At 34.5% G+C, this 23,758-nt stretch overlaps 1 protein-coding gene across 4 annotated transcripts in view; it reads left to right on the plus strand.

Moving 5' to 3' along the window:
- FER (FER tyrosine kinase) overlaps positions 1–23,758 on the plus strand; it is a 418,243-nt gene that overhangs the window by 84,341 nt on the left and 310,144 nt on the right. For 3 of the 4 annotated variants that reach the window (XM_034656598.1, XM_034656599.1, XM_034656597.1), the window contains exons 6-8: positions 15,327–15,510; positions 18,167–18,304; positions 18,871–18,990. In XM_034656598.1, coding sequence (XP_034512489.1) covers positions 15,327–15,510; positions 18,167–18,304; positions 18,871–18,990 — 442 coding nt within the window. Of the gene's footprint in view, positions 1–3,334; positions 3,359–15,326; positions 15,511–18,166; positions 18,305–18,870; positions 18,991–23,758 lie in introns of those variants that run through there. The other variant, XM_034656600.1, reaches the window with a different exon arrangement.

Below are 23,758 nucleotides of genomic sequence, written 5' to 3' on the forward strand. Positions count from 1 at the left end.
CAAGCAGGGGGAGTGGGAGAGGGAGAAGCAGGCTCCCAGCGGAGGAGCCTGATGCGGGGCTCGAACCCAGAATGCTGAGATCACACCCTGAGCCAAAGGCAGACGCTTATCGACTGAGCCACCCAAGCCCCCCTTTAATGTGACTTTTGATAATATTAGGTTCAAATCTGTCATCTTAAGTTTGTTTTCTCTTTGTTCCATTTATTCTTTATTCTCTTTTTCATTTTATCTGCCTTCTTTTGGATGAATTGAAACATTTTCTTAAGATTCCTTTTTATCCCTTTTGTTGTCTTATTACCTATAACTTTTTGTTTTGTTTGTGTTATCTCTGATTTACCATAGTATATCATCAGGTGTTATTATAACAGTTTGCTTTTAACATGGGACTCTTATAATGGTATAGTCTTCTGGTCTGTGTGCTATTGTTGTAATATATTTTACTTTTGCATATGTTGTAAAGTCCACCCTACCTTGTTAATATTTTTGTGTTGTTTAGTCAGTTATTTTTAAAATTGCAACAGAACATCTCATTTATTTTTCTATGTAGCTATCTTTTCTAACATTTTGTGTTCCATCTGATATCATTTTACTTTTTCCTGAATGACTTACTTTAGTGTTTCTTGTAATGTATGACTGTAGGCAATAAATTCTTTCAGTTTTTGCTGCAAGAGTTGCTTACAAAGTTTTTATTTCACTTTTGTTTTTGAAATATATCTTTGTTGGGTATAGAATTCTATTTTGGCATTTTTTTTCCTCTTCATATCTTTAAAGAGGTTCTAGTATTATGTCATAGAGAAATCTACTCTAATCTTTATTTTTGTTGCTCTGCACATTTTATGTTCTTTTGGTAGCTTCTAAGATTTTCTTTTTATCATTAGTTTTAAGCAATTTGATCATGATTTATATTGCTGTAGTTTTTTTTTTTTTCTTCTTGTGTTTGTGGTTTTTGAGCCACTTGTATCTGAGAGTTTATAGTTTTCATCAGATTTGGAAAACTTTTATCCATTATTTCTTGATGTGTATTTTCTGTCTCCCCATCTCTGTTCTTTCTGTTAGAGACTCCGGGTACATATATGCTAGGTTGCTTTTAGTTGTCTCTCAGCTTATTCACAGTCTTCATTATTTTCCCCTATCTTTTTTTTTCTTTCTCATTCTTCTTTTAAAAACATTCATTTATTTATTTTAGAAAAAGAGAGTGTGTGAGTGCAGGGGGAGGGGCAATGGGAGAGGAGGGAGAGAGAGAATCTCAAGCAGACTCCCTACTCAGTGTGGAGCTGGAGGGAGAGCTGGATCCCAGGACCCTGAGATCATGACCTGTGTCAAAATCAAGAGTCAGACTTTTACCCAACTGAGCCACCCAGGCATCGCTCTTTTTGTTTCATTTTGATTCGTTTCTATAGCTATGTTTACAAGTTTACTAATCTTCCTTTCTTCAGTGTCTAATCTGCCTTTAATCCATGCAACATAGTTTTCATTTTAGGCATTGGAGATTATGCCTGAATAATTGTGATTTGGGTCTTTTCTTAAAAGGTATCTACTTAACACTTTAACCTAAGTTTAGAGTCTTAGTGAACTTCATCATCTTTCTTCATTTGTTTTGAGAGTTGTAGGAGTTTTTTCATTCCCAGATTTTTTTATTTCACTATAATCTTCCACTAGTTTATATTGTAAACAATATACATAGTCTTTACCTGCATACCTACATACAGTCCCTTTGTTCATATGCCATGTAGCATTTTTTTTTCCAAAGTTAAAAGTATTTTTTTTAAGAGTGAGTGTAATGTATGGTTTTTATAAAATGTAAGCAATGCAGTATTGAATCATATGGTATTGAATTAAGTGAATTCAAATACAATTTTGCTTTGAAGTTTTATAGTTTGATTAAAGATATACTGAAGTATCAGAAAAGATGTTCAAAATAACTCTCATAGTTATGTATTCTTATTTAGCCTATTTGATTGAGTCTGTGTAGCTAGAATTATGCTAGGGTTTTATATTTACCAAGCCTCAAAATATCCACAATAACATTTGCAGGGGTTTCTCTTATATGAGTTAGAAGTCTGAATGCTTTTGCTTTCTCCTACATTATATTCAGGAAAAAGAAGACAGGATAAGCTACTCCACATTACACATGCCCATAACAGTCAGTCTGGCGAAGTTTAAAAGGAGCTCTCTTCACCCACTTTTATAACAAGAGTTGGGAAACAAACTGTCCTTCAAATTTTCTTTCTTTATGGGAAACAAAACAGAGTGCTAAGAGATTTGTAAGCTCCCTGATTATTTACAAGCCCTCACTTATTCTCTGTAGACAGAATAAGAGGATACCTACTGCTAGAACTGTGGGGAGTTAGCTACAAGTCTCATTCAAAAGTAAATTTTTCTGTAATTGGGAAGTAGATTTTCTTAAATTGCCTCTTCATGCATTATGAATAGTTCTGTGGTATTTTATAGCCAATTAAAATTGATTAGATCCATTGAGTTGTCTCTTTAGAGTACTTTAATTATGAAAACCAGTTTGAAATGAGTCCAGATTTGAGACAGATGGTTAAATTTATGTTTAAATAAATCCAAATTTTAAAAAAATGAGTAAAACTTTTTAAAGGCTCTTTTAGTTGATTTTCTCATTTTTAGTCCAACAAGAATGGCAACTGGCCTTCCTATTCAATAATCTCTAAATCTTGGAGACTTTCAAAAATTAGAATCTTGTATGCATGATATATGGAAGTCCTCTAGACAGATATTCTGAAATTCAAATTTACCTCTCCCTTCAACTTAAGGAAGAAATCCATTTTGGATACAGGACTTGCCAAAGACCTAAGCTGAGTTCAAGCTGTGTTTGTTGATCATCACTTCTATTGATGTGGCTTGAAAGTGAGAGGTTTTCTTTTTTTTTGGACCTACTTTTTAATACATGATATATTAGCAGCTAACTTATGGCATGAATGCTTTTCACTGCCTGGAGCTTAATATGATAGGAACTTTACAAAGTCATAAAGAGTAATGACATTCTTTGTTGTTAATCTAATTTGCGTTGGGTTAAAGTTGTTGCAGAAATTGGAGTGACAGTTATAATACTCTCATTAGATGCTGAATATTATGTGGGATGGGGTATGCTACATGATTCACTTATTTTCTGCAGATAACTTCCTAAAATTAAAATAAAATGAAAGCACTATAGTTTGATTTGTCCCTATTTTTCTTAGTTTTATTGAATAAACAAAACTAAGTTTCACATACAAAGTGATTAAGAGAAATGATATCCTTTTGCTGATTTTCCTCTATATTTTATAGGTGAGCTCCTTAACAATATTAGTTTTGGACTTGATTACTAGAAAGATGATATAAACAGATGCAGAAGGTAAAATTGTAATCTTTCTATAACTTTTAACTTTGTAAAAAATTTTATGTAAGCTTAAATTTATTTTTAATAGTAAGAACTATATCAATTTATGTATTTTCTTTTTATGTGCCAGGCACTGTTATTTGCACTAGGAACGTTGTAGATAACAAACCATACAAAAATTCCTGCCTGTTTGAGGCTTACATTTTAGAGAAGATAGCTAATTAATACAATAATTAAGTGAAATGTATAATATTATTAGATGGTGATAAGTACCATGGAGACAAATGAAACACAGTATGTGGATAGGATGTTGGGAGGCTGATTAGGTCAGGCTTCTTGGAGAAAGAGACATATAAATGAAGAGTAAAGGAAGTGAGTAAGGAAAGCGTATGGTTATCCGGGACCAAGAGTACTCCAGGTAGAGGGAGTAGCCAAAGCAAACTCACTGAGACGGAATCACGTCTGGCATATTTGAGGAGTGGTACAAACACTGTGTGGCTCTAACTGGGGGACTGATAAAGGAAAGACATGGAGGTATGGGATGAAATCAGAGATGAGAGAGTGATGGTGAGTGGCAAGGGAGGCCCAGATTTTCTAGGATTTTGGTAGTTCTGTTAAAATACTTTGGCTTTTACTCTCTTATAAAATGGGAAGCCATGGTGGGTTTTGAGCAGAAGAGGGACATTAACTCATGTACATTTTAATAGGATAATCCTGGCAGCCTTGTTGAGACTATGAGGGGTGGAGGGAGGATGGAAGTAAGGAGATTACTTCTAGGCTATTGAAGTAATCCAGACAAGGGCTCATGCTTGCCTGGACCTGGGGTGGTAGTAACAGAGGTGGTGAGAAGTGGTCAATTTCTGGTTATACAGTTGATTCTTGTTATTTACAGTGGTTATGTTCTGTGAAATCACTCTGAACACTAACTTAGTGTTAGCTGAGTACTGAATCATTGCCCCTCATGTACATAACATAAGGGGTTAGGTTCCTATAAGCAAGGTCACAATATTTCTTTTTAAAGATTTTATTTTTTTATTTGAGAGAGAGAGCATGAGCAGGGCGAGGGGCAGAGGTAGAAGCAAACCCCCCACTGAGCAGGTTGCCCCATCCGAGGCTCGATCCCAAGCCTGGGGTATCATGACCTGAGCCGAAGGCAGACACTTAACCAACTGAGCCACTCAGGTATCGCAGGTCACAACGTTTTTGATGACTGATCCAATACATCATCCTTTTTTATGTGTGTATCTGTTTAAAGACACCTTCTTTAATATATGTTGTTGATTTATTAACATTGAACTCAAAGCCAACAGTGTTACAACTCATGACTCAACAAAGCTATCTGACACATATTTTCTCTATAAAGCATGCTATAGCCTTCTTGATCATAAGAATACTAGACAATGCTTGAGTATTATGTTTAGCCATTTTAGACAGCAAAATCATCAATTAGAAGCACAAAAATGCAATCAATGTGGAACTAAATAGACTTCAAAATGGACAGCTTACAGTACAGGAGCTGAAACAAAAAGGCAGAGGTAGCCTTGTTTGACCTCGCTTGGTAACCTGTGTATCAAACGACTCCTTTGCTGCTCTACGCGTGTGCATATTTGCGATTGGCCTGGAAAGCACTGTGTGTACTGATTTGGGGATTACAAATTTTAGGCAGTAGGCAAATTCAGAAATATAGAATTCATGAATGTATATATTGAAAATAGAGCCTAAAGGACTTGCGGATGAATGGGATGTAGTGTGTGAGAGAAAGCCGTCAAGGATGATTTCAAGATTTTTGGCCTGAATAACTGGAAGGATGGTATTATTTTTAACTAAGGTGGAGAAAAATGTAGAAGGAGCATATTTGGAGGTGAAGATCCTGAGTTTGGTTTTAGATTCTTATTAGGTATCTAAGTGGAGACATCAAGTTTGTACTTGAATCTGTAGCTCTGGAGAATTCCTGGGAGAGGTCTGGAGTAAAAATATAAACTTGAATATTAGTTGGTATTTAAAGCCATGCTGTTTGATGACCTTACCAAAGATGTTAATTAAGATAGGAAGGAGAAGAGTCCTAAGATGAAGCCCAGCATTAAGAAGTCAGGGAAATGGGGGCGCCTGGGTGGCACAGCGGTTGAGCGTCTGCCTTCGGCTCAGGGTGTGATCCCGGCGTTATGGGCTCGAGCCCCACATCAGGCTCCTCTGCTATGAGTCTGCTTCTTCCTCTCCCACTCCCCCTGCTTGTGTTCCCTCTCTCGCTGGCTATCTCTATCTCTGTCAAATAAATAAATAAAATCTTTAAAAAAAAAAAAAAAGAAGTCAGGGAAATGAGGAAGAAATTGTAAAGAACCCTGAGATAAAAGGAAAACCAAAAGCATGTGTTATTCTGGAAGTCTGATGAGGGAGGAAAGGACTTCAGGGGAGAACAAGAGATCATTTAGGTTAAGTAGTGCTAAAACATAAGATGAGGACCAATGTTTGGATTTTGTAAAGTGTAGGTAATTGGTGACTTTCAGAAAAGCACTTTCAATATTGCAGTAAAGGGAAAAGCTTAAATGGGATGGGTTTAAGAAAGAATGAGAGAAAAGAACCTGGAGATCCCTGGTACAGACAAATCGTTTCAGAAGTTTTGTGGTAAAAGAAAGAAGAGAGGGAGGTAACTAAAAGTAGTCAGAGGAGGATTTTTTTTTTTTTTTAAAGATTGAGAGCAACTACAGCTTTTTTTGCTCGTGAAAATGCTCTAGGAGAAAAGGAAAAGCTGATGAGGCAGCAGAATGAAGGAAGAATGGCTGTAGTAATGTCCTTGAGTAGGTAAGAGGTGATCAATCTAGTCCCCAAGTGAATGGATTGGTTTTAGTGAGGAACAAGGGCAGTTTATTCATAGTCATAGTCTAAGAGAGAAGGCCACGTATATAGCTTTATTCAGATAAGAAGGTAGATATGCTGGTTAGAGCTTGTTGAAATTTTCTAGAGATTGCTTTTCTTAATGGGGTTCCTGGGCTCCCTCTTCACAGTTACGTGATTCCAAATTCAAAGTCACAGATATAAACCAGTAAGTGTACAGCGAAGAGTTTGTCTTCTACCCATTACCTATTTTTTTTTCTCCCGAGGCAATGAATACTTTGTTTCTTCTAGATATATTTTATGTATGTCCTGTAGCTTTTAAGCCACTTAATTAAAGGTATTCACCAACTTATTGGATAATTTGTGCATTATAGTACATTATTCAGAGTTTGAGGCCACTTCCTGGTTAGTTTTTCATGCTAAATAAATGGTGATCTCTATACTTCTTCCTCTATAATTATATCCTAACATTATTATGACTGTTTTGTTGAGCCTTTTTTTTTTTTAACTTTCTTTGTAAGCATCTTTTAAGAAAAGGCTATTTGTCCCTCATAGAACATCCTTTAAAAATTTAAAGGATGAAAACACCTCATTTGCTGGGAATGTTGTTATTCCACACATTTGACTAGTCTTATGAAGTAGAATATAGTTCTGTTTTTTTGTTTTTTTGTTTTTTTCATTCTGGCTAGATTCATGTATTACTGTTGCTCATAGTGGAATACCAGCTTTGAAACATACATATTGAAACCAAGTTTTCTTTTTTATTTTAGAAAGTCAGTATTTTTATATTTAAAGAAAAATCATTGAGACATTTCATCTGTAGACTAAATNTGTTGCTCATAGTGGAATACCAGCTTTGAAACATACATATTGAAACCAAGTTTTCTTTTTTATTTTAGAAAGGCAGTATTTTTATATTTAAAGAAAAATCATTGAGACATTTCATCTGTAGACTAAGTAACTCCAATTTTTTATTTTATTTTATTTTATTTTATTTTATTTATTTATTTATTTATTTTTTTAAAAGATTTTATTTATTTATTTGACAGAGATAGAGACAGCCAGCGAGAGAGGGAACACAGGCAGGGGGAGTGGAAGAGGAAGATGCAGGCTCACAATGGAGGAGCCTGATGTGGGGCTCGATCCCATAACGCCGGGATCACGCCCTGAGCCGAAGGCAGATGCTTAACTGCTGTGCCACCCAGGCGCCCCAACTCCAATTTTTTAGATTTAATGAATATTCAGATACTTTTGAATTTTGATCAGATTTCCACAGCTTTCGATTTTTAACCTTTATTTTGACATTATTTCAGACATACTGAAGTGTTGAAAAAATAATACAAAGAATACCCATATACCCTTCAGTCATATTCCCCAAATATTAATATTTTACCACATTTGCTTTATCTTTTCTTTCTCTGTATGTGAGAGAGACAAACTGAAAGTGACTCCATGTGTTCCTGTCATTCACTGAGCACTTATTTTCTGGCTTGTCTTATGCTTTTCATGCTCTAGACCCTGCTCCATTTCTCTAAGGTACCGTAGTTCCTTTTAATGGTTTTCCATTTAGTATTTAGAAGCCATTATTTGGGCACTGGGTGTGCTCATTGCTACTGGGGTGTCTTTTTTCTAGGTTCTCTCAATGACAGAGATAAGAAATAAGCAAATGTATATACATACATGCACACAAGTATATCTTGTGTATGTCTATATAATTTCTAAATCTGTTTATCTGTATTAAAACTGAAGAGTTTATATTGATATTTCCAATTCTAGTCCAATGTCATGTTCATTCTGTATTTTCCTACCCATGTATTTGCAACTTTTTTCTCTGACAGTGGGAAATCTAGCTTCTGTTAGTTACAATCTACTTACTTGTTAAATCCTAAAATAACAGAAAATAATTTCAGAATTACTAACTCATCCCTCTGAAAAAAAACTACAATTCATTACTTCTTTAGAGCTCTTTTGTCTTTAGTCTTTCATTGTAATCAAATATTGTTTTCCAACGTTACTTAGGTTGATTCTTTTCTTCCCCATTCCTTTCAGTGTGATTATGTTATTCACTGGAAATATAGGTTCGTTCACGTGTTCCTGTTGTATCTCTTTTTAAGTTGTTTTTTCCTCTCTTATTCTTATTGATTTTTAACTGTTTCATTAATGGTTAAAAATTAATTGTTCCAAAAGTCAGAACTGTATTAAACTATATACTTAAGAACTATATCTTCTTTAATTATTTCTCTTTCTTACACAAAAACTATCATACTATGATACTCCTTTTCACTTTGCTTTTCTGCTTGATACTGTATCCTAAAAATTACAATAGTGATTTGTAGCTTCAGTTTGTAGCTTAATTTCTCATTCTTTTTAACTGTTAGTGCTTCATTATAAGTTCATTCAAGTACTTTCTGTATACGGACACACAGTTTTGTCTAATTTTTCCGGTTATATACACTAGTACCATGAATAGCCTGTGTGTGTGTGTGTGTGTGTGTGTGTGTGTTTTAATCATTGGAGGAATATTTTAAATGTAAATTCCTAGAAGTGTGTGATTGCAGGTATAAAAGATAAATGTGTATGTAGTTTATACCTTCTATAAAGATTGTAGCAATCTGCATTCCTATCAGAAATGTATAAGTGTATCTGTTTCTGCACACACTTGTCAAAAAGAGTGTTTGCCAATTTCCTAGATGAAGAATAACATCTCATAATTTTACTTGGCATTTCTTTTATTATGAGTGAGGGAGTGAGGTTGACCATCTTTTTATGTTTAAAGTCCGTTTAAAGTTGTTTTTTTTTTTTTTTTGGTGTGTGGATTGCTTTTGCTCATTTTTTCTTTCAAGTTTTTGGTCCTTTTTTCCTTAAATTTTAAGGATTTTCAAGTGTATTACAGTGAATATACCTTTATCTGTTATTTATGGTACATATATTTTCTACTAGTTTGTTGGTTGTCATTTGACTTGGTTTAATGTGTTTTCTCCCGCTGCCAAATGATGGTACTGTAGCTACTGATATTACTATGAGAAATAAACTGTCCTTTGTCTTTGTCCCAGGAGCCTTGTGTCTTCTGCCCACCTCTATGAAGTTGTGGCGGGCTAAATTGTAAGCTTGCACACAGAGTAAAATCTTTTTCTCTTGATGCCCTTGACGAAGATTGATGTGTCCTTTTATTTATCTATTTTTTTAATATTTTATTTTTTTAAGATTTTATTTAGTTTTTTGACAGAGAGAGAGAGAGATCACAAGTAGGCAGAGCGGCAGACAGAGAGAGAAGGAGAAGCAGGCTCCCCGCTGAGCAGGGAGCCCGATGTGGGGCTTGATCCCACGACCCTGGGATCATGACCTGAGCCGAAGGCAGATGCTTAACCAACTGAGCCACCCAGGCGCCCCTTATTTATCTATTTTTATTTTCATTTTTTTTTCCTGCAGCATGTGTTTCCTCTCATGCTTCTTTTTTTTCCTTCACAGTTTCCCAAGTTCCTTCATTTTAGCCACTTCTCCCCCTGGCATGTTACCTTTCTAAGACTGTTTCCCTTGCCTTTCACATGCACTTGTAGTTCCCTTTCTTGCAGTCAGTGCTGTGATCTACCATTATGCTTTTCCGGTATTTTTCACGTGTGGAATGAACTTTCTTCTTCTAATAATGGTTTTACATCCATCTTAAGTACACTGCTAGCTTTGCCCTTTTTCTTTCTCTCTTTTTCTTCTGTTTTTTCAGAACAGCCCTTGGTGCCCATGGAGGCTTGCAGTGGGAGGGTGAGAGATCTTTTGCAGAGATTTGGTGTTTATTTTTCTGTTCATAGACAATTTAAAATTTGGACATTCTCTGCCTGTTATGCTGAGGATCTGGGCTTATTTATTTTTCTTGTTGTGTTTTATTAAATTCTCAGATGCTGTGTGGGAAATTCAGAATTATGCTGTTGCTTCATCGCAGCTACCCAGAATCTTCCCCTTTACAGCTCTGTTACATTCTAGAATATAGGTCTGAGCATGGTATACCATTCAGTTTATAGGTTATGAAAAGATTGCTGGGCAGTTGAATCTAGCAATCACTGTATGCAAGGAAATAATATTGCACAGAGAGAGCTTACTCTTTAAAGGGATTTTATTCAATTTTTAAATAAACTATCACTGTTTTAGTTCCTTGAACAATTTAGAGCCCATAACACATGTCCAATAAATATTTCTTGATTGATATATCTATTTTTCTTATGCCAGGAAATTTATTAAAAATAGCACAGTATGGACATACCTATTGTACTTTTTAATGCTTTATAGGAGCATATGATCAAGAGGTTTTTTCCAGCTCTCCAAATTCTGTGTCTTCCTTAACCTTTGCTATTGCCATTTCAACAGTTTTTTTGCCGTTCAGTCTCTGTCAGAACCCAGTGAATTGATAAGGGCAGATAATTTAACTCCCAGGATTGGAAATTAGAAGCTAATATTTAGGTTATAAAACTTGCTTGGGTTGCATAGCTAATCAAAGGAGAAGCTGAGACAAAAACCAACTTCTTGACTTTGCTTTTGTCTGAACAGCACTGAGTAAAATGGGTAGCTCATCATTGTTCCCCCACCTCATACTTGAATTTTAACTTCCATGTGAAAAAAACGTATGTGGACATTTGCCCAAGTAACTCATAAATTAGGATGAATTCTTGTTCATTTTCTTCTTGCTTGGAGTAATGAGTAGAAATTGTACAGTTGAGGAGGAATGTTTTGAAAGGAAGGAAAAATGTAAGATGGTAGAATGTTCAGTTACCCAAATGAAAGCAGAGTTCTCTTGCAGGCATTTTACTTTTTGAAAACAATCACTTCTCATTTATTATGAGGAGGCTTTCCACCATAATATTTAACAAATGGTAAACACTTCCGAAGTTGATAATAAAAAATACTTGACTTTCTAGACTAGCTTAATGAGTAGTCTTGCCTGTCTCTTGTAAATGTCAAACTTACATAATTGAGTTTTGCTAGCTTCATAATATTGTTTATGGCATGACATGTTGTATATACACTCTGTTATTACAAACATTAAACAGATTTGTCAACAAGTGGTGGCAAAAGAATTATAATTCATTCTCTTTGTGGAATTCATTACGTAGAGGAGGAAAAATTGGACGTTTTCCTCCCTGCTAACTGACACATAGGACAACTTCATGCCCTGCTTCAATGCCTCTCATCATTTAAAAAAAAAAAAAGTCATATAGCAACAGAGGTGTAATTCTGTGTCTGTCAATAAAAATTTACTTGCTCTGCATATGTTACATTAATTTTAAGCTCAAGTGTAGTTATTTAAAAGTTAAGAAAGGGTAATAGTGATGTGAAATAGCCTGCACCAAGAAGTTATGTGGCAAAAATTGTATTTGGTAGTTTTTTGCAACATATTTTAGGAAGTGAATGGAATTGAAAAAAAATTTTTTTGTAACTGGTTTCACAGAGTATTACTATTTCTTGAATTTTCTTATATAGTTTTTATGGGGCCTAAATAATTATTTTAAAGCAAATCAGGAAGAAATATAATAGAATCCCTTTCCAAATCATGGCAAGTGAGCATGTTTTTGAAACTTTTTGTTCATTTCTACAGGGAAGGGAGGGTGGAGGAAGATATAGATACGTTGATCGGTCATGTGCATACACAAGTACACCTTATAACCAGATGCATAAGTGTGTGTGAGCTCTAGAGTACACAAGCAACCAAACCAAAGACCTACTAAGACATACACCCAAATTCAGTTTTAAACCCAAAGCTCTTTTTAAAGACTTTATTATTAGTAGTAGTATTTTAATGTAGTAAGTTCTGACTTGGATGTTTTCAAAGGCATTTAAGTTTTTCTCAGTTGTGTTAATGACCACTGATAAACTGTTGATGATTCAGTTTGGTTGTGATAGTCTTTTTCAGGTTGTTTGTCGTATAGTAGATACGATAAAGAAAAAAAGTGAGAAATTCTTAACTTTTCTAATGTTATTTTAGATTACAAAATCTTAGCTGAGTGTTGCATATTTAGTGCATCATTTTTCAGCAGCTAGAAAGACAGATGGGTAGTGTGCAGTTTAAAAATCTGTGCAAATAGGAGGACAGATGGGTGGTTTAAATGTCTCCATGAAAATGTTTGTGTGGAGAGCTTGACTCCTGAAGTTACACTAAAAAATCCAAATAATTAATTAGGAATAATAGAGTTCATATAAAAAGTAATATTTTTTTAAAAAGACATAAAATATGGAATTAATTGAATTTACTACATAATTATACTTTTTGAATTTATAATAAAAATTAACAAATTAGAACACAGTACTTAAATATTCTTGCCTGATAAATGCTTGCCTTATTTTCTTCTTATCAACGTGTAGACTCTAGAAAACTTCTTTATTACTTGGGATCACTTTGTCTGTGTAATTGTATATGACTTTTTGAACTGTCAGAATTTGCCAAATTTTAAATACCATATCCTTAAACTAGCTAAAAAATGATGAACGAAATTAAAGAACAAAAGAAAAGGGCCTCTAACGGGCTGCTCTGACAGCTTCTGCAGCAGGTGTTTGTGGACTTTTCTGTCTCATTCAGGCATTAATGTGACTCGGCTTCCAGCCAAAACATTGATTTCAATTTGGTCGGGTATGCACTTTGGCTCTTGGGTATTAGTTTCATATAGGAGTCTCATCCTGACTTGTGTGGGTAGGGAGAAAAGGGGTTGTTATTTTAGAGGGAGGCTCTGAGGCTGGCCATTGATGTGTCAAATGCATTGACTCTTGGAGACATTTTCTGAAATGTATTTTTGCAAGAAGGATGCCAAGTAGCAGTATTTATGGGAAAATAAATATAGTATCCTATGTAAAAAACTATTATAATGATTGAACATGTAGGGCAATGTGTTCCTGAGAATCTTAAAAATCATTCATGATTAGTATTATTGAAGCGATTTGTAATTGTGAAGGTAAAAAAGATTATCCCTAGTGCCATACAGAATGAGTAAAAATTTCTAGGGATTTGTATTAACTGAGGCAAAAAAAAAAAAATTGGTTTTTCAATGAAGATTTGTAAAAGTTGAAAATCAAATTTAATAGAATTTTTTTTAAATCACAGGGCATCCTTCATAGTAAGGATAATAAGGATGCCTTTCATGAATTTATTTCAGTTATACATTTAAAAATGTATATGATTATTGGCTCATGACATAAAATATATTATCCTGTGAGTTGTAGTCAAAAAGTGACCTCTGTAGTGGTTCATGTTATTATTTTTTTTTTGAAGATTTTATTTATTTATTTGACAGAGATAGAGACAGCCAGCGAGAGAGGAAACACAGGCAGGAGGAGTGCGAGAGGAAGAAGCAGGCTCATAGCAGAGGAGCCTGATGTGGGGCTCGATCCCAGAACTCTGGGATCACGCCCTGAACTGAAGGCAGACGCTTAACCACTGTGCCATCCAGGCGCCCCTCATGTTATTTTTTTCTGATCCCTTCAGATCAGAACAGAATTAATATATTTACTCCCATCCTCCCAGTCTGGTGTTAGAATCTGTTTCCAGACAGCAATGAGAAGGGCTAGAAAAGATACTCTGTTGATTAAAATATTTTCTCCTTGAGAAGTTCTTTGTGTTATACAGCAAAATAGGTTATCTAGGGCAGCAATTTGCAAGTAACTTGAGTAATTAATAATATCCCCATATGCAGGAACCAGCTAATGGACTATGGCTAGAGAATTATGCCCTGTAAAATAATTCTGTGCAGTTCCCTAGAAGTCCGTGGTGGTTCCAGTACTCGGAATCACTAGCATTTATAGGTAGCAGAGATCTACCAGTGTGCTGGAAAGATTTCCTTTTTCAACAGCTGGATGGTTCCTATGCCTGAGAATTAGAGGGGAGAGGAGAAAGGCAAGGGAACTGTTCTTACTCTCTTGCTCTGCCTGTGCATATCTGAGGTTCTGTGGTCTCCTCTCTCTGCAAAAACACTGATTTTTCTCCGCTTTTGATCCTGGGCTAGTGACGTCTTCCAACAGTGAATGCTTTTCCAACTCCTACCTAAAGGGATTACCCAGAGGGGTGCCAAGCCACAACAGAGTGGCGGCAGAGGAGAGCCTGTGTTGTCAAAAATTCTCAACATAGATCTATTTTTGGGAGAAGATTCGTTTGGAGGATTCTCCTTGGAAAGAGGGCAAAAATTAATAAATATTTTGGAAAGTTTTTTTCCTGAATCTAAATAATTGGCAAGAAATATTTGGTTTGCATCAAAAATTGAAGACCTGCTTAAAAATTTTATTTATCGAGTCATTTATATTGTCAATCTGTAAATACTTTCTGAATTATTTTAGTAAAGGCATCTCAAAAAGTTTTAATTCATAATATTATCAGTATCTCCTGGACTTCTCCTATATCAGGTTTAAATTTCTCTGCTTGATTTTCAAGTCATTCACACCCTAAAACTGCCCTACCTCTATAGATGTATTGCCTTCACTTCCTTAAAACTTACTGTCTTTGAGCTTATTTCTTTGCTTGCCTATGTAATTTCACTTATTCTTTCCGTATTTTCCCTCAGTATTCCAGTTCACCGACTAGGGGCTCTATGTTGAGGGCTCGGTTTTGCTAGGTACTGAATTCCTAATGTTTAGCACAGTCCCTGGTGGTGATCAGTTAATAAAATTCATTGAATGAAAGGAAGAAAGGGAGGAATTATTGTCCATTCTGTCTTTCCTATTCCTTCCTGGGCATGCCCCGTGTTTGGTTTTTCTACAAAGCCTCTTCTGACCCCCCTTGTCTTTACTGACACCTCAAATACAGACCCCAGAATTTAACATTATTTATAAACTTTCTTGTTTCCTTGGTTATACAGTTTCATGTGCATCGTTGTTTCAATTTGGTGTGAGCTTCCTGAAAATGAGAAGGGTCATCTTTCTGTATAATTTTATAAAAAAATTGTACATTAACTTACATTCACCAAACATTCACTGTAATATATGCCTCCTTCACAGCGGCCTATATGCACAGTACTGGCAAATAAGTAGTACTTTGCATAGAGCTGCGCATATAGTATATGTTCAATAAAATTTTGTTGATTATTCATAAAATGTGTGAAATATAAAATAGTGGTCGTTCAGTTTGCATATAGAGGAAATAAAACTTCTTTATCTCTTTGTTAACTTTCTTCAATGTTTTCTTCAGGGAAAGAAACCGAAAAGGCCAAGGAACGATACGACAAAGCGACAATGAAACTTCATATGTTGCATAATCAGTATGTATTGGCATTGAAAGGGGCACAGCTGCATCAGAATCAGTATTATGACACCACACTTCCTTTGCTTCTGGACTCCTTACAAAAGATGCAAGAAGAAATGATCAAAGCATTGTAAGTTACATTTCCTATTTGGCATTTTTATTTAATTTAATTAGTGTTGTTTTCTCTCCTAGGCAAGCTTTTGGATTGAAGTTGTCTGTGTTTTGTGAACTTCATTATTGACCCGGACCACTGCGTATTTCAGATCTGTTTTACCTTGGTCCTTCTTGATTTTTCACTTCTGGTATCCATTCAGTTTATTATCATCTCCTAAACCCTCCAGCTAGCCCTAAAAATGGTCCTTCTCTTTGTATGTTTTTATTCTACTCCCATTAGCTGGAAATTTAGGTAAAAAAAATTCATTAGTTCATATGTGTTAAGAAGTGAATATCTATATTCAGAGGGCTGTATTTGAATATCAAGCAACTGAGAAGTCCAAAGGAAATAATTTTTTTTAAGTTTTTAATTTTAATGCCAGTATAGTTAATATACAGTGTGATATTAGTTTCAGGTGTACAATGTAGTGACTCAGCAATTCCATACATTACTCTATGCCCAATGTGGTAAGTGTATTCCTGATCCCGTTTATCTCTTTCGCCTGTCACCCTACCACCTCCCCTCTGGTAACCATTAAGTTTGTTCTCTTAGAGTCTGTTTCTTGGTTTCTCTCTCTCGCTCTCTTTTTTTCCCTTTGCTCATTTTATTTGTTGTTGTTTCTTAAATTCCACACATGAGTGAAATCATATGGTGTTTGTCTTTCTCTGATTGACTGACTTCACTTCGCATTATACTCTAGCTCCATCAAGGGAAAGAATTTTTTGAAGGTTTATTTGCCAGCTTTATTGTGTGAGATTAAAATCAACAAATGTTTATTGAAGTACTACTGTATGCAAAACATGCTGCCTGTGATATGACCACAATTTCTGCCTTCAAGGAGCTAACAGTACACTTCGGGCAGTATGTCAAAAGGGAGTATGTCCATGTTTACCATAGACATCAATACAAGACAACAGAAAAAGATAAGCCACTCTTTGGTAGACTTCATCTGCTTTATTTTTCAGCTGCTTTATTAGGTGATCTCCCATTTTCCAGTGAAAAGATAAAATGTTTTTAGGTGACTTGAATATGTAAACTTTTAACGGTATTGATAAAATATCTCCTTAAAATATTTAATGTATAAATTTATGTATACTTTATTTTTTTATTAACTTTTTAAAGATTTATTTGTTTTAGAGAGAGAGCACACGAGCACACGAGGGGGGAGGGGCAGAGGGAGAGAGAGAGAATCTCAAGTAGACTCCCTGCTGAGCTCCATCTCAGGACCCCAAGATCATGACCTGAGCTGAAATCAAGAGTCAGATGTTTAACAGACTGAGCCACCCAGGCACCCCATAGTTATGTCTACTTTAGATTATATATTGTTGATTCAGAAATACTTCCTTTCCTGCTCTCATTTCATGAGTCATTATTTTTTCAAACTCTTCACATGAATCTTCAATAATGGCATCTTCATCATCACTAGATGTCTTTTGGAAACATAGTCGTTTCCTGTAGCATACTATCTTTAACAGTAAATTATTTTAGATCTAGCATTTAAAATACTCAAGCATGATGATTTCACTGAAATTGAATTCCATGTCACATTCATATAACAACATTAGGAGAATTCATTTTTTAGAATTCCATTTGTCCTAAAGGTGGATATTAATATCATCTCCACATCGTATTATGGTATTGCTTTATGAGAGTTATCTAGATAGGGCCATTTACATTTATATCATTCAGTACTTTCATTTCTGTGGTCAGAACCCCAGGGATATATACTAAATCTGTTTTAAATTTCTCTGCCTTCCCCTTTTCTTTAAATTTTGTCAGGTGATTTCTGTAATCATTTCAAATTAGCATTGCCTGAAGCAGTTAAAAAAAAATTTTTTTTTTAACCCAAACAGTATTTGGCTATTGGGAGAATACTAAATAAGAGAGATCTTGTAAATAATAATTTTTTGAGTGATGATTTGGGAAAAGAAAAGCAAATTATGCCTTATATTTATTTGGGAAAAGGCAAGATAAGCCTGTCTGTCCATACTTGTTGAGGCCACTTTGGACCAGTGGTATATTTTCACAGCATAGCATTCTTAGGTTGGAGATCAGGTCTTTGCTACAGAATAGGTTTTCCTTTTGTATTCATTAGATAAAGCTATTATGTTTTATGACATTTTTCCTATTGACTGGAGGTCAGGAAAAGAGCTCTAGATGTCATTTAAGGTATAGAACCAGTTGAACTCTGTAAGTATACAGGAAAGAGCAGGGGCCCAGGAGCAAGAGAAAACCAATTTGAGGAAGTTGCAGCCACTGGAGAGAAACATTAAAGGAAGAGGAGTTGATCCGCAGTCCCATGTGATGGAGCTGAACATTCCTATGACAATCTTTTGAAATAGAAAGTGATCAACCTGACCTTACATTTTGGACATGTCAAATACATATTGGAAGAGGTGATGCCTTATTCTAGATCATTTGCAATTATTATATTATATCAAATGTAAATTGTTAATCTGTGCCTTTGTATAATCCCTTTACTATCCAGGTATATGAAATAAGGTGGTGCATAAAAATCACGATCTGTAAATACTGGTATTACATTTCTTATGTTTATTGTTCTGAATCCTTCCTGGGCCTATGTTTCCCTTGAAAACTTAAAAATGTTGTAAAATTTTACTTTTGTTTTCAGAAAAGGTATATTTGATGAATACAGCCAGATAACCAGTCTTGTTACAGAGGAAATAGTGAATGTCCATAAAGAGATTCAAATGTCAGTTGAACAGATAGACCCTAGCACAGAATATAATAATTTCATAGATGTTCACAGGTATGTATAATATTTTCGCTCCTCTTTCAGTGTTTGTGATAGTATTATTGTTTTCTACCATATAGTATTTAACTAAATTAAAATAAGATATTAAAGAGCTTGCTAGGACATATGATATTTCTGATTAGTTTATCTGCTTTTAATTATTTTTATAGTTATTTCTCAGTGATAACTATTTAATTTATAATAATCTCTACAAATTTGTCCGTTGTTAAACCTGTTTTTAATCCATAAAGTTATGTATTTTTTTAACATCTGTATGATGATAACACTATGACTTTATATGTGTATTAAATTTATGATGCATCAATTATTTATCCATGTATACTCATTGCCATTGTGACCGGAATAAAACAGTTTAATATCCATATTCTACAAATGAAATTGAGGCTGAAATTACATGACTAGATCTTGGTGTGTGGGGTTTAATTTGATTTATTCTATTTGTATTTACTCTATTTTGTGAACATAATTTTAGATAGCAAATATTCTGCCTTTGGTGTGTATTAAGATATATTACGATAGTATGTTCATATTGATCAAAATTATTTGGCGTGCTTTATTAGAACGACGGCTGCTAAAGAGCAAGAAATTGAGTTTGATACTTCCTTATTAGAAGAAAATGAAAATCTTCAGGCAAATGAAATTATGTGGAATAATTTAACAGCAGAAAATTTGCAAGTAATGTAAGTATTTAGAAAATCTGAACAGTTTAAATATTAGTGTTATTATTTATAGTTTTACTTCATCAGATTTAAAATTCCAATCTTTATTTTTTGCCAGTAATGAAAAGTAAATTAAAAATGAACTGATTGTTGTTTGGTCAGAAAAAAATGTTTTAAGAAATATGTTAACTTTATTCATTGTGATCACTAATTTTGGTAATTCTGAAACTCAAAATTCTGTGTGATGTTATAGTCATTTGCCCAGTTACTTATATTGGAATAATGGTTCATTCTTTTCAAAACGTATCTATCTATCTATCTATCTATCTATCTATCTATCTATCTATCTATCTATGTATCTATCTATGTTTATCCCACTCAATACTCAAAACTTTTTGGAAGAACCATTTTGGAAATGAGAACACTGAGTGGTAAAGAAGAGACTCATAGGTGTCAGAAGGGTCTAGTGTAGAATTTTGACTTTTGAGTTCTTTTCTCTTTAAGCAGGGATGTTTTCTGTTACAGGCTTTTAAATAAATTAGTTCTTCACCTTGTTATTGTTCTCTAATATTTTAAAGGAGTTTTGAGAAATCAATGTGTTTTTTAGTCCTTCTCAAGTATTAGGGGCTATTAATAGTATATTTTTAAATTTTTAAAAAGCATAGTTAATGGAGCACCTGGATGGCTCAGTTGGTTAAGCATCTGCCTTCAGCTTGGGTCTTGATCCCAGGGTCCTGGTGATCCCCGTACTGGGCTCCCCACTCAGCGTGGAGCCTGCTTCTCGCTCTGCACCTCCTTCCTGATTGTACTCTCACTCTGTCTTTCAAATAAATAAATATTTAATTCACCCCCTGATTTTTTTTTTTTTTAGGAGCAACACAAGAAACATACTTATTAATAAGCACTGTATGTACTTGTCTTCTGGGTCAGAACCACAGCTAGGGATGATTATGCACTCATTTGTCTTTGGTATTGGACACATAGTATCATCTGACCTGTTGGCACTTTACCTCAAAAGACTCAGCCAAAAGTCCCCATCTGATGTAATTTAACAATCTCCTTTCTATTGTTCAGTAATATTGTAGTATTACAGATAATTAACTGGGTGGTAGGATCCTGGGACTAGCTCTTGGAAAGGGGTTTAATGACTTTAAAGTTGGGCAGGTGGGATGGAAGAAACTAACAAGTGCTTGTTGAATCACCTGAACAAAATGAAGGCTTAGAAGTTACGGTGGATTGACTGTTGAATGGAAGAGGGGCATGGGAGTACGCTGCGTTAGGAGGTTTTTCTAGCAACCATATTGGGATTCTTGAAGCTGTTCCCAAGTTTTGAACAGGAGTCTCACTTTGGTTTTAGATATACTCTTATAATATTAGATATTTTTAAACCAGTGGTCCTCTCCCTGGGTGATTTTTGTCCCAGGGAACATTTGACAATACCTAGAGATGTTTTTGTCAGGTGGGAAGGTGCTGCTGGTACCTAGGGGGCTAGCTGCTAAGTATCCTTGTGCATAGGACAGCTGCCTGCAACAGAGAATTCTCTGCGATAATGTTTATAGTACCAAGGTTGAGAAACTCTGCTCTAAACAATAGAGTTGAATTTATGGCACAAAATGGATAGTAGAGTTTCTCAATTATAGTGCAGTGGCAGATTTCATTTTTTGATTCCTGTGCTGCTTGGTGAAGGAATATGACATAAATTACTCATTTTTTTTGATCATTGTATTGTTCCCAAGTATTCATTTATTCATCAAAATATATTTACTGTATATTTAAGGTTGCAAGGGTTAATACCTTCAAGGTATTTATGCTAAATCAATCAATTTATTTTAATAAACACCAAAAAAGAATGAGCCTAGAAATATTGGAGTATAATATGGTAAAATTAAAAACAGCTACCTGTNAATTAAAAATAGCTACCTGTTAAAAGCTTATGTAAAATAAGAGATTTTGTGACCAAAGAATAATTTGTTTTATTGCTTTTCAGGGTATAATGAGAACAAAACTAGTTATGTGCATAAATCATTATTTCTTAATTATGGTGATGAAGCAATGAAAAAAATGTAATAAGTTAAGGATAATAAATCTTTGATAATGTGATAGAAGATTTAATTGCTTATATCTTACTGAGGCAAAACTTTAACTACATTTCACTGAACAGTGTCTAAATCAGGATAGGAGTTTAAGAGCAGGTTTTCCTCAAGAATTGTATTCCAAGAATGAGTTATTCAATGTGTCTATTGGCACTGTTAAAATAATCTAAGGTAATTCCATTAAAAAATTTATATATATACATACATATATATTTAATAAGATGCAAAGTCTTGCTTTCTTCTTACCATAATGTTAGTGCTTTGAAGTTGAACTAATTTCTTTCTTGAGGCATTAATTTATTAATTTTGTTGTTGAATGTGTTGAAATATTATGTCCAAAAGAAGTGAATGAAACAAATGAACAGTTAGATAGCTTTGGAAAAATAAATACAAATGACCAGGAGTCCTGTGACAATAAAGAAATATACATTTTTTTTAAAGATTTTATTTATTTATTCGACAGAGATAGAGACAGCCAGCGAGAGAGGGAACACAAGCAGGGGAAGTGGGAGAGGAAGAAGCAGGCTCATAGCGGAGGAGCCTGACGTGGGGCTCGATCCCATAACGCGGGGATCACGCCCTGAGCCGAAGGCAGACACTTAACCGCTGTGCCACCCAGGCGCCCCAAGAAATATACATTTTTAAAAAGGAAGCTACTCCACCTACCAGATTGGCAAGAATTAAATAATTTGATAATACTCACTGTAATGGAGGATATGGAGAAATAAGCCCTCTTATAAAGTCTTGGCAGAAAGGTAAATTCGTATAAGCTTTTTAGAGGATAATTTTGCAGCATACATCAAAATTGGACTTGCTCATACACTTTGAGTTGGAAATTTTACTTCTAGAACTTTAGCCTATAAGTAAGGAAGGATACATGTACAAATGTAACATGGTGGATTGCCTGGTTCTGAATCCTGACAGTATGACATTACCTCTGTGAGACTGGACAGATTATTTAGTCCCTTTGTATGTCGTTTTCCTCAAAAATAAAATGGTAGTAATAATGGCCCCCAACTATAGTGTTGTTGCAACATTTACATACGTGAATAAATGTAGAATACTTAGAATAGTCCCTGGCACATAGCAAGTTCTAGATACTGGTTTTGTTGTTTTTTAAATTACTGCTTGGGGTGGCTCCCAAATGCAATACTTAGTTTTTCACAGGCTTTTGGAAATGCTTGAGGTCTGAAAACTTTTTGTTAGTTCCTAAATATGAAAAGAAAACTATGTTACAAGGTATATTATGTCACTTTCATTAATTATTAAATTTGGTAAGCACAAAAATATTTCAAAATTCATAGGTTAGATTTTCTTTTTTTTTTTCTTTTAGTTACCATACAGTGTTATATTAGTTTCAGGTGCTTTTATGGGACGATCTCCAAAGTAAATGATAAAAAGCAAAAGGAAGTTATACAGTAATATTTATGGAATGAGTATTAATAAAAAATTAGTACATATATATGTTTGTATATATTTAAATCATATGTTGGAATGGATGAAGTGAGGAGGGAAGCTTGTTGGGGCCGATGTTTATAATAATGTTAAATAAATGTGGTTTTATTTCTCTAATCTTTGCAGTTTTATTGTAGCATGACNCAAAAGGAAGTTATACAGTAATATTTATGGAATGAGTATTAATAAAAAAATTAGTACATATATATGTTTGTATATATTTAAATCATATGTTGGAATGGATGAAGTGAGGAGGGAAGCTTGTTGGGGCCGATGTTTATAATAATGTTAAATAAATGTGGTTTTATTTCTCTAATCTTTGCAGTTTTATTGTAGCATGACTCTAGAATATCAGCTATTTGTTTTTCCTCCCATTGTGTCACTTCCTTATTCTTTCACGAAACATTTGTTCTCCAATCACATTGCTCTTTATAATTTTAGAATAGAACACTCTCAAAAGCGTTATTTGAAAATGCCAATGTTCTATGGCCTGTGCCTCCCCATACCCTACATTTTTCCTGGGCCCATTTTAGAGCTGTAATAAGCAATAGTATAGGAAAACTTCAAAACCGTTTGCTTGTTTTGTATTCCTTTATGTTTGTTTCAGTGATCTGATGACCCTGTCCTTTGTGAAAGGTTATGTTAGTTTGGAAGTGAGAATCATTAGTATTTGACTCCTGGAGAGTTTTTCTAATAATGCAAGTCATACTGGCAGTCTGCCAGACTGTTGATTCGTAGTGACTGTGAAACAGAGAAAAAAACTGGACTACATTTTTCTTGGACTCTTTAGAATTTTTGGCTAAATGTCAGATGTTGCAGATGATTAATTAACATCTTTGCTGAATGAGCAAGTGAATGAAGAGGGTTTTATGGAGAGATTCCAGGGAGTTTTTCAAGAGTGGATGTCATCATCTCTGGCTTTATGTTAGGATCAGTGAAGGAGCTTTAAAAAAATGCTGATATCTAGGACCTAACCCAAACCAATTAAATCAAATTTTGTGAGGGCAAGGTCTAGGCATTGGGATTTTTTGTAAACTTTCCAGGTGACTTTATTGTGTAGACAGGATTGAAAATTTGTACCATAAATCCAGTAAAATTGTGTGTAGAGATGTGTGTATTACTCTCCGGGGGCAGGTTCCTGTAAATTTTCAGAGGGCTTCGGGACCCAAAATAGCTAAGGATTGCTACTCTACTTGAATATGTATCTTTCATTTTATTTTATTTTTTTTAAGATTTTATTT

Source organism: Ailuropoda melanoleuca, chromosome 3, assembly GCF_002007445.2.
Source record: "Ailuropoda melanoleuca isolate Jingjing chromosome 3, ASM200744v2, whole genome shotgun sequence".
Taxonomy (NCBI): domain Eukaryota; kingdom Metazoa; phylum Chordata; class Mammalia; order Carnivora; family Ursidae; genus Ailuropoda; species Ailuropoda melanoleuca.